Below are 12,202 nucleotides of genomic sequence, written 5' to 3'. Positions count from 1 at the left end.
CTATAGTACCTTCATTTGATGCCTCTACTTGGACCATCTTGTAGATTCAGCAGAGAATTTCAACTGGTATGCCAGAATCCAGTGTTTTAGTATATAAACCCCAATAGATCTTGGGGAAGGACTGAGTGAGTCCTCCTGTTGTCTAGCACAACAAACTTGTTGAAACCTCAGGGGTGATCCCTTCTCTCTTCTCTCTTCTTTTTGCTTCTCCAAGTTGTGCGCCAGAGTAAGAAACTCTTGGTCGTTACAGCATAGCTTTGATCCATATGTATATCTTCAGCTTGTAACAACCAAAGTTTGTATACTCTGGCACACAACAAGATAAGCAGAGAGGGGTGAGTGGAGGAGAGGATAATCTCCCTTATAGTGGAACCAAGTTTGTTATGGGTGAAACAACCAAGAGTTTAGTTACTCTGGTGCACAACTCAGACAAGTGTTTGAGAGGAAGTGAGTGGGAGTGGTTACCCCTTAGGTAGGACCAAGTTAGTTGTGGGTAAACAACAGGAGGACTGTAACAACCAAGAGTTAGTTACTCCGGCGCACACTATAGAGAAGATGAAGAGGGAGTAGTTACCCCTTAGAATGCAGAGAGTTAGTTGGTATACAACAGGAGGACTCGCTGAGGAGTCTCCTGGATCTATTGGGGTATATATACTACTACAGGGTTATTTGTACATATGTACTATACAGTTGATAGCAACAGTGGCTGATGATGTCATGGGGCCTAGCCCGCATAGCCAGCTTCACTGTGTGAGAGAGTTGTGTCTATAATAAGAAGAAAGGCAACGCGGCACGAGAAAGAGGAGTTTGGACAAAAGGGGAAATGCCGCGTGGCACCATGTGTGAAAGCTAAAGTACAAGGTTAAAGCGGAGAATAAAAGTAAAGGGAAGGTCCAAAAATTGTGTTATTGTAACACTACCCCCCTTCTAAGGCTCGACTTCCAGGCAAGACCAAATACCGGAGGTAGTGGTAAAATTTTTGGGCATAGGTTGAAAAAGAGAATTAAAAAGATTTGAATCCATGCCTCTAAGCTTCCTAGGAGCTGAGGGATTCTTAGAATAAAATTTGTGAACAGTGTCGCGGGAATTGTGCAGATGGGTTTCTGGTTCCCACATTCTGTCCTCGTCTCCATAGCCCTTCCATAGGACTAGGAACTCTAATTTACCACGCTTCAAGTGTGCATCCACTACTTGTTCGACTTTGAACTCTTCTTCACCTTCTTGGGTGACTACAACCGGTCCGGGCCGGTCTACACGCTGTCCCGGCAGCGGCCCTTTGTAGGGTTTCACACGGCTTATATTGACCGTGGGTACTACCCTCATTCGTTTTGGGAGTTTCAGCTCCACCGCGTTGGGTTTGACTTCCTTAATCCGGTAAGGGCCAATCCACTTTTCGGTCAGTTTTCTAGACTGCCGATCTTTTAATTTTAAGTGGTCAGTATCTAACCAGACTAGGTTGCCGACCTTGTAGTCAGGGGCCTTAGAGTGTCTACGCTCTGCCCTGTCTTTCATCTGCTCTGCAGTTTTAAATAGCGCCTTGCGCGTTTCATCCAAGACAGACTTCATGTTTTTTGCCATGTTCCCAGCAGCCTTGTTTTTGCTTTTGCCAGGTTCTACACCCATTCTGGGGAGGTACAATCTAGTAACCTCGAATGGTGCCTTTCCTGTAGCTGACAACTGTTTGATATTATAAGAGAACTGGGCTATTTTTAGCCACTTGGCCCAATCCGTCTGTCTGTCATTAATAAATATCCGGAGATATTGTTTCAACTCCTGGTTGAGTCTCTCCGTTTGTCCATTGGTCTGCGGATGGAATGCCGTTGATAATTTAGGTTTGATGCCCAGCATCTGGCATAATTCTTTCGTAAATTCGCTAGCAAATTGTGGCCCTCTATCGGAGACAACCGTTTCTGGTAACCCATGGATAGACCATACAAAATCTTTAAATAAATCTGCCGGACCCGTGGCGGTAATGGTTTTATTGGTAGGTATGAATACTACTTCTTTGGAGAAGCGATCCACTACCACCATTACTGAATCATACCCATTTGACTCGGGTAGATCTGTTGTGAAATCAACCGATATATCCTGCCAGGGATCAGCTGGTATTGGATTTGGCATAAGTTTACCGGCCGGCGGTTGATGAGAATTCTTTGCTATGGCACATCTCAGACAGGATTTTACATATTCCTGTACATCTTTGACCATGCCAGGCCACATGTAGTTTCTGGAGATCAGCTCCATTGTTCGTTGCCACCCAGAGTGCCCAGCCACTGGAGTGTCGTGATGTCTGTCTATTGCCTTGATCCTTGCGGACTCAGGCACGTAGATCTTGTCTTTAAAATGGAAGAGCCCGTCTTCCCATAAATAGTTCTCATTGCCGTCAAGGCGTGCCTTCTCTTCTGAGGAGATGTCTTTCTTGAAGACTTCCAGAAGATCAGAATCCTGCCCGATTCTAACATTGGCAACCCTTGATTGGTCTATCAAGGTAACACCTTTGTTGTCATCTTCGATGCCGTTGGCATGATCCTCTCTTCCGGACAAAGTGTCCGCTTTCCCCATAGAGCTTCCAGGCTTATGAATTAATTTATAATTAAACCTTGACAAGTATACCGCGTAGCAGTGTCGATGATGAGAAATGTTGTTAGAAAACCACACACAAAAACAAACTAACACACAATCCTCCCAGATTCCACGGAACTTGTTTATGGGCTTTGCCTCCTAGAACAGTGGAGTGGTCTGGTTGTTCGTGGGGTGGTACGTATAAAGATCCTTCAAAGTAAAACACAGAGGTGTATAAGTGTGGGTTTTGAGGAGGATGGATAGTTGAATTTATAGAAGATAGGGGCTTAGTGACAAGTATAGACGAGCACTACCTTGCTAATCGTAGCACAAGGTAGGTTTGAGAACGACAATATGACGAGGTTCCCAGTGATAGCAGGCTCCTGACGCACAAACTGTAGTGCTCAGAAGGACTCTAATCGAAAGGGATGACAATGACTTCAAAAGTGGGAAGTGACGATGACAGCAGTTGACAGTGGTAGCAGTGGGAAGTGTTGTGACCACACTGGATCACAAGCAGCAGAGTAGTGAACTTGAATTTAGAGAAGAAGTCTGGAATGGAGTTCCTTTGTTTTTTTTACAAGGTAAAATACAGGGGTTTATATAGTAAAAAAAAAGTAGGCTATGCACAGTATAGCTGTGCAAAAAGAATGAGAAAGAACATGAAGGAAGGAATGTACGCTGACAAATCCTGCGTAGGTAGTACAGGATAAGATTGTCAAAAAAGGAAAAGAAAGGGATAGAACAATGAATGCTGTGAGTAATGTCACAGGTTTGTACAGCCATAAAGTAAAGTCCAATAGCAAAAAGAGAGCAGGAAAATCATGATGTCATGGGAAGATGCAGTAAAAAAAGGGCAAGGCAAAACACTATCAGTATCAACACAGTTCCTTTATTGTCAGTCAGGCATTCTAAAAAATATGTGTCCATAAAAATGATTCAAAAATCAAAAATAATTGCACTGTAAATGAATGTTCTGCTGAAGAAAAAGAAACTGGAGCCACTGGTCCACCACCTAGTCCAAATCCGACAGTTCCATAGCCTTACCAATGGACTGGTTGTGTTGGACCACCTGATCAAACGAGGGAGGGAGAGGAGTAGTTCCAATTTGGAACAAGTGAGTCCCAGGCAGGGTGTGGTAGGTGTAGCTGTAGCAAAGATGATGGACAAAAGATAAGTGTACCCAAGTGAATGGGACAGCAATGAACATGGGCGACACAAGGGGATGAACCTTCTCCAGCTCAAAAACTACCCACCCACGCTCCAACCAGGCAAGACAAGCGACCGATGTTTTGATAGTATATGATGGCAGATCAATGTCATGAAGATGGACCTGTTGCCCAATTTGGACCGGCCGCTGGGGCTTTGCTGATATCAGCAGTGGCACATGGTAGTCAACGGATCGGCGACGGAAGCGGATAGGAAGTGGTGACATCAGAAATGGTGGGGGTGCAAATAAGATGAGGAGGAGGAGGGTGGAGGTGATGAAAAAGTGGATTAGAATGGGGATCCAGAAACGACCGTCAGGTGAGAATAAAAAGGAGAGGAAGGGGCCCATGGTGGGGCTAGGCAAAGGAAGGGGAGTAAGGGAAATGACAAAAGCGAGGGCGCAATGCAATGTGTAGCCAGTGGCGACGCGAATATTTGCCGAAATGCCGAAATGCGGAAAGTACCAAATGGAAAAGCAAAGGTGAGCGTGACTGGATTGCCTAATAGAGGTGGTGCTGATCAGCCACAAGTTCGAAAAAGGCAATATTAATTACTATTCCACGTGGCACTGTGCCTGTGTGGCGCAAAGGCGAGTCTTTTTGAATATTCGCTTCGTTATTGACACCTGTCCATGCTACCAATCCACTTTGGTGCATGACAGCATGAATTGACACATTATTATCAACACACTGTCCACAAAGAGTGAGTGCTTTCTGACTGGCTGACTGTTGCGTATTGTATTCACTGATTATACTGTCTAACCTAGCACAGCTCCAACACTCCGAGAAAAACAGGATCTCAGTTCTAGGTATTAGTAACTACCGATTCAAAATGAGAGGCCAAAGGACCATGAACATACTCACCAGAAGGTAGATCTTGCGTGTTCGCCACCAGTAAGGTTGAATATTGTCTATAATTGAAAATAAATGTTTTTTTTACCTATCGCCTGGTGTGCCCCTGCACAATATCAAGGTCTCAAGTGTCTTGCAAATACCTATAGTGACTGTGCCTACTCAGTGTTTTGTTGTGAACACATTCTTAAAACTCACAATCTGTTTAAATCATGAATGACCATCAAGGTCAAACGATCCAGAATACAAATGCAGCAGTCAACATACAGACAATCTGACACAATAATATATTACAAAAGAAAGAAAAAATTTGAAGAAAACACGCCTTAACTACAGCCTTACTCTCGCCCTCACCCCTTTTTTCCATCTGTCCCTTCCCTCTCTTTTCTCAAGCCTCTCACCCTCATCCAACGTCACCAGCCACAATCCATCCTACAGAAATCTCAAAAAAGACTGGGCTAGATCGCCGCCTCCAACCGCCAGATCGTGGTACCTAAAAATCTGAAAATGTGCACAGCCTGAGGCATCATAATCCACATCCTGCTAGCCAACCCACAACGAGTAAATACCTTGAAGTGCCCTTCCGGAATCCCCCAACCATGATCTTTTGAGCTTTGCAGCAAACCTCCTGCATGAAAAAGGTGGTATACAAGGATTAACTATGTTGCAACATAGCTCAGGCTGATGTTGGGACTAACCTCAAAAGGCTACATGAAGCTTCCTCCTGACATATTCGCTGTAGTAGTAGCAATTATAAGGGACATTGTGAACAATGGAAATGTGAAAAATAAGAACACAGTTCACATACTCGCTATTGATGGAGCGCATCACATGCACAACATTGAACCAATGTCTATTAACTCAAGATGAAACGGACGACACACCCACTAAAAGTGAATTAAAGGATCAGCAATCCAAAAGTAGATCTCAGCATCGCTTATATACTTTCTGCAAAGAATACCAAGAATACCAGATATGTTAGCGCTATGTGTACAAAGTGTGTAAAGCAAGCTTCGTACCATCTAATATTTCAGGTGACAGTCCGCAAAATGGATATGTTTGTAAAATTTGGCAGAAAGCAACAAGAAATAACAGAACATACGATCTGCAGTGCGAGAAAGTTAGTAAAGTGCTTTTGCAGACTGCAAGGTAGGTATGCTCTACCCATCTTCAGGTTCAGGTTCACACATATTCAGTATGTGACTGTACCACGCAAATGCTGTGTGTAAGAGGGGAAACGCGGTAACAAAACAAATTTGTAAAGAAGAAAACTACGGACTTACATTAAAAGTCTAAGATCACACATCTTGCGGAAATCCTAACGACAAAAACAACATCAGTGATGAGGATGCGGGCTAGCTAAAAAATATCAAAAGCGAAGCAACGTACAGGCTGAGAACGTGACGGGGGGCATGACAATCAGCATAAATCTGGCTAAAAAAGGTCGAGAGTCACATACAAGCTGGGAACATCAAGAACAGCATGATAGTCAGCCCAAAAACTGACATAGAGAGCAGCGTACAGGCTAAGAATGTGAAGAAGGGCATGGAAGTCAGCCCCAAATCTGGCTAAAAATATTGAGAGGAGACGTACTTCCTGAGAATGTCATTCAGCCCCAAATCTGGCTTTTTTTTAATAAAAAAAAATCTGGAGCGACGTACTGGCTGTGAAAGTCAAAAAGGGCATGACAGTCAGCCCCAAACTGGCTAAAAATTACAAGAGCGATGTACGTCCTGAGAACGTCAACAAGGGCATGACAGTCAGCTTCAAATCTGGCTAAAGATTGAGAGCAACGTACGTCCTGAGAATGTGAAGAAGGGCGTGGCAGTCAGCTCCAATCTGGCTAAAAAAGATTGAGAATGACATACAATCTGAAAACATGAGGAAGGGCATGACAATCAGTCCCAAAACTGGCTAAAAAGATTGAGAGCAACGTACAAACTGGAAACATGAAAAAGGGCATGACAGTCAGCCCCCAATGTGGCTAAACAAAGATTCAGAGCAACATACAATCTGAAAACGTCAAGAAAGGCATGGCAGTCAGTGCCAAATCTGACTACAGAGGATTTGAAGGCAACATACTTTCTGAAAATGTCAAGGAGAGCATGAGAAGTCAGCCCCAAATCTGGCTAACAAGATCCAGAGCGACGTACGTCCTGAGGAAGTCAGGAAGGGCAAGATAGTCAGCTCAAAATCTGGCCAAAAAAAGATCGAGGGCAACGTACATGCTGCCAGTGAGAAGGCCACAACATGGAATTATGGGGTGGTTAGCGGGCGGTTTTGTAGGGTTATGTAGGATTGTGAGTTTATTGAAGAGCATCACAATATCAGTAGCAACCCTTGCACGAACGGGAACATGACTACGTACAGGCTAAAGATAACATATGGTAGGGCAGCAATGGTGAGCTATCTGAAGTATTTCCAGTGTAATAGAGAGCACATACAAGACTGTGAAACTGGTCGGAAGACAATATAATGATCAGTAAATCCAGCAAGGGATATAGCACTTATTACCTTCTAAAGAATCACAATCATATCAAAATATAATTATTAATCCTTACAGGAAGAAGCCTTGATAAGCGCACCAGCTGGAATATTGATTTGAAAAAAGCAAATCAGCAGGTAGCATGATCAGATGAGTGGATTACGCACAAACTAGTTCAGCAGACTTGTCAGCCTTCCATCTTTGAGATGCTCATTATGTAAATACTACACTACTTACGTCCTGTACATTTGTGCACAGTCAACTCCTTCAAGTGTAGTAGTATGCGTGCGTATATTGAAACGACGTACATTCTGTGTATAGTGGAGGTACATTAGCTCAATTTCATTGTTTTGAATTAACTTACCATCTATGTCAAGCCAATGCACCGATTACAATGTAGGTCAATAATCATTTATCACGAGATATTGCCACACACATCCTGTCATATGTCCGATTCAAACCAGTGAAATATAAACACCATCTAGGGTAAGTAACAAGGAATACACGCACTTGCTAAAATGTTGTTTTTGGGACAAAGATTCAGAATGTTTCGCCATTGTGAATCAGAGATAACTTCATACTTTTGCTTGCTCTATCATGCTATTGAGCCTACTTAATGCCGAATGTAGATCTTTCAAACATTGCGGCAATTTCTGTACCAACTTTGTGTCAGATGTGTTTTGCATAATTGTTCTAGCTTACCCTTATCCATGTCTTTATTTCTGAGGATCCTTTAGGTAGTCCATCTCGGATGACGGTATTTACCAAAGAGCTAAATATACTGCTGTTAGTGGTGAAGTTTGTTAGAGAGCTGCTCAGTGAAACAGATAGAGGTGACTCTGTATGACAATCCTCCCAACCATTAAGAGCTCATTGGAGATGACGGAAGCAATTTGTAAATGCATACTGCAAGAGCCCCTTTGTAAACCAAAAGAGGCCCTTGTTTCTTTGCATCATATTCAGGCAACATATCGTGATGGAAGCGTGACAAATAGGGAAAATCTCGGAGCAATGTATGAACTAGGTGCACCGGATTATTGTTGGCTTCAGGAATAAGGAGAATAGATTGAATCCCAAGGAAAGACCTGACAAGGTTTTGAGTTGGCACATCCATCAGGAGAGCGAGCTCTCGGATGGACAGTGGTTCTTCAAGATGTAACAGAATTCCCATTGCCCACATGAGGTCAACCACAATTCCAGGTGCAACTTTCAAAGATAAAGCCTTGGAGAAAACCTGCTTATACAAAAGATCTAGGCCATGTGCCTTCAAGGCATCTAGTAGTTGGAGGTGCGCCATGCCCCCAGTTGTTCAACAAATTTGACGAATGTCAATGCATGGATATAGGAATTATTGGCTTTATAAACCAGGGTGCTGAGGACCTCTGATGAAGTCCAAGGCTCCAATACACCGTCCGCAATCATGCATTAACAATTGGTTGTATATATTTTGCTGAATTTGGTCTTGAAGAATATGTAAATGTCTTGAGTAGCCTCGTATTGCTCTAGCTTGAGCTGAAGCGAGACTTGCTTGGCTTCTGTAGTTTCAAGTTTTGTATAAAGATGTTCTTTGACTCTGCTTGTGATGAATAAGCGAAATGGGACCTCGCCTCCCTTGAACCACGGGCAGGACCGGACAATGGACAAGCTTGCTGGAGCACAATTCACATAAAAACACTAAAATTCTAGCCACTGAGGTGACCTGGCTGGATTACTTCAGATATTATTAAATTACAATTTGTGATAGCTCGACTAATTTGTTTACTATTTTTTGAGTAATGGCTGAGATGATTTGGTTCTAATATGGGGCTGTATGCAACTGGTTCTTTACTGGTTCTTTGAAAACTATGTGTGTACTGCTGATTTTTTTAAAAAACCAGTCATGTGAAGCCCTGAGCTGGGACCAAATCATCTCAGCCATTACTCAAAAAATAGTAAACAAATTAGTCAAGTGTAACAACCAAGAGTTAGTTACTCTGGCACACACAGGAACACACTATAAAGGTGGTGATGAGGGAGTGGTTACCCCTTAAGCTGCAGAGAGTTTGTTGGTATACAACAGGAGGACTCACTGAGGAGTCTCCTTGATCTATTGGGGTATTTATACTAATACAGAGTGTTTGTACCTATGTACTGTACAGTTGATAAAAGCAGTGGCTGATGATGTCAGAGGGCGCAGCCTGTGTGATCAGCTCCACTGTATGAGAGACTTTGTGTCTAAAAGAAGAATAAAGGCAGTGTCGCGCGAGAAAGTGGAGTTAGAACAAAAAAGGAAAGTGCCACATGGCACGGAGTGTGAACTATAGTAAAAGGTTAAGGCGAAGAATGAAAATTAAAGGAAAGGTCCGAAAATTGTGTTATTGTAACATCAAGCTATCACAAATTGTAATTTAATAATATCTGAAGTAATCCAGCCAGGTCACCTCAGTGGCTGGAATTTTAGTGTTTTTGTGTGAATTGTGCTCCAGCAAGCTTGTCCATTGTCCGGTCCTGCCCGTGGTGCTTGGACTTGCACGCGGAAACTACAGCATCAAAGAACTCATCCATTGTTTCTCCGTCCCCAACTTTGCATTCATCAATGGTGTCGATAACTATCACCATGCATCTTTGTATGGCATCATTCTGTGTGGACGTGGAGCAAGTATGAGAGAGCATGGGAGCCATGATTAGTTTTTCAAGTTGATAGCCGAGTGAAGTATGCTGCTTGGTAAGGAAAGGTTCTCTTTCAAGGGCATCCTTGATCAACAGTTCTGTGCTTTCAATTGTAGCTAAGAGTTGAAAAGCCAGTGTAGGAATTAGATGGGAAATTTTGTCTCAATATCCTGATCCCCAAAAAAAGAAAAAACTGGCAGCAACTCTCTCTTCATCAGCACACCATTCTGCTACGGTCTGCACTATGGTGGATTTTCCAGACCCAGCTGAGCCATTAAGCCAGTGAATTGGGATAGTATCATCTACCCATGTTTTGATCTCGTCTAGGACCTTCTCCCGAGTACCCTCCAAGCATCAAGTGAGTTTCCCTGAGCGATGTAACGACCCAGAGTTTCTTACTCTGGCGCACAACTTGGACAAGCAAAAGAGAAGAGAGAAAGGAGGGATCACCCCTCAGGTTTCAACAAGTTTGTTGTGTTAGACAACAGGAGGACTCGTTGAGTCCTTCCCCATGTATTGCTCCTGTATATATACTAAAATACATGAGGTACTGTACAGTTGTAAATAAAGTTTAAAGTCCAATGTCTAGCATGTGACTGGTCGCATGATGAGTCTAGACACTGGTCAGGTGATGTGTCACATGATGGTCATGTGACTATGAAAAGTCCGAAAATGTAAAGTAAAGTAAATGGTCACATGATCAGTCATGTGACTTGGAAAATGAAAAGTAAAAGTACAAAAAGTGAGACGTAAGTAGGTGCTGGTATGTCAATTGCAACAAGTGATCCTTGTATGAAGCCTGAACCGGCTGTAGCAGGTTGTATAAGGTTTGCGGAGCTAACTACGAATGATTGAGTTCATAGTCAAAGATAGAGAAACACTACGGACCGCCAGAAGCTACATTATTGTTGTTGATATTGAGTCTCAGTCCAGATGTTCCAGATAATAAATCTAAGTGAAACTACAATAGATGTTAGTTTAAGGTGATCTCTAATAAATGTAATGTAACATACCTCAGCCACTGCCCGAGAGGCTATAGAAATGACTGAGGTATTCCTATACTAAACCCCCTACTACTTATAGTCAGAGGTGCTACTTCCTACAGTATAATGACTCCTAGGAGAACAATGGTGACTCCATGGAGTGGTGGCTATGCTCCATGGAGAACAATGGCTGCTTTTGCAGAGACTGGGTTTATCCGGTTTTGTCACCAGAATTATCAATAAATGTGCCATATGGGATGTTGGTGTTGTTGGCCCCACCAAACATAGTCTGGCCAATAGTGGGAGCTAGAGAGGTATGACCGTTGAGATTGTTAGAACCTTCACTGTCATAGGAGGTTGTTCCTGTGTCCCATGTTGATAAGACTTACCAGGTCAATTGGGAGTGGACATTGAATCTGAGAGAAGGAGACGGATGAAGGGGGGAGAGAACTGTGGGTAGCACAAGTAGCACAAGTAGTGTATCAATTAACACTCATCTGCGTGGCCTCATGTCTTGATGTATGTTGAATCCTCATGCCAGATGCTCCATGCATATCGATAAATGTTTGCTATAAGTATGACGGCACAAATAGGCGCTCAAAGCCAAGCCATAAAGTGTAATGATGACAATGTGACTAACGCCTAGGTCAGATCCATCAAGACCCTGGCATAAGAACACTATCAGGTGAAGAGGGTTTGCTGTTCGCAGCTCTGTGAATGAAGTTGCGCCAAGGTTATAGGGGCTCTGTTGTCAATGTGTGCTCAGAATTCGATGTCATTGTTGGGGAATAGATGACATTGGTGTTCGCAGAACTCATGTTTGTCAACCCCAAACTCACTAGATAAAGCAATGGAAGATGAATATAGGTTATACGACGGCACAATGGTGTATAGGAAGCCATTTAATCACTCTTTATTCGCAAATTCTACTTGGAAGGATCCTCCAAATATCGGCGCTTGACGCTATATGATATCCAACAGCCAAGAGTTGACATTGGACCAATTGTTGACAGGCATGTACATGAGACAATCACAAATCTATCAGGCCTTGTCGCCATCACATAGCCAGAGAAATGATGGTTGACCGTGAAGAGAATGCTGGAGGAAAGCAAGAAAGGGACTACCAGGTTCGCGCGTGCACCTAAAACTCTGAGATTGGAGGTCTGAGTAAGACTGAAGATGTTCCCTTGTATATGTTTTGTTACGCTATAGGCTTTCTAGGATAACCGTGACTGTACCAAGTTCCTATTGTCAGTACAAGCAGATAGAACACTGAAAGACTTGCACTACCACTTACCCTCCCTGTGTTACGATCTCTATTGGACATTTAAGGACTACTCATTTCTTTTTACTCATCGGTTATACCATCGGACCAATGACTCATTTCCTTCACGTACACTTCCGTTCCTCTCGCATTCACAGTACCTATTATAGTACTTAGTCCTCAACAGACGGACCTGCCC

General features: G+C 43.1%; 1 protein-coding gene across 1 annotated transcript; it reads right to left on the bottom strand.

The window, feature by feature from the left end:
• Positions 1-7,969: 7,969 nt before the first annotated feature.
• Positions 7,970-8,404, bottom strand: SERLADRAFT_437738 (uncharacterized protein; the record flags this gene model as incomplete). The annotated part of the gene is made up of 1 exon (XM_007318068.1): positions 7,970-8,404. One exon carries the CDS (start codon positions 8,402-8,404, stop codon positions 7,970-7,972), a length of 435 nt encoding a protein of 144 aa, XP_007318130.1.
• Between the last annotated feature and the right edge of the window lie 3,798 nt (positions 8,405-12,202).

Source organism: Serpula lacrymans, assembly GCF_000218685.1.
Source record: "Serpula lacrymans var. lacrymans S7.9 unplaced genomic scaffold SERLAscaffold_6, whole genome shotgun sequence".
Classification (NCBI taxonomy): domain Eukaryota; kingdom Fungi; phylum Basidiomycota; class Agaricomycetes; order Boletales; family Serpulaceae; genus Serpula; species Serpula lacrymans.
Note: the sequence above shows the minus strand (reverse complement) of the source record. Positions and strands in the feature narration are given on the sequence as shown.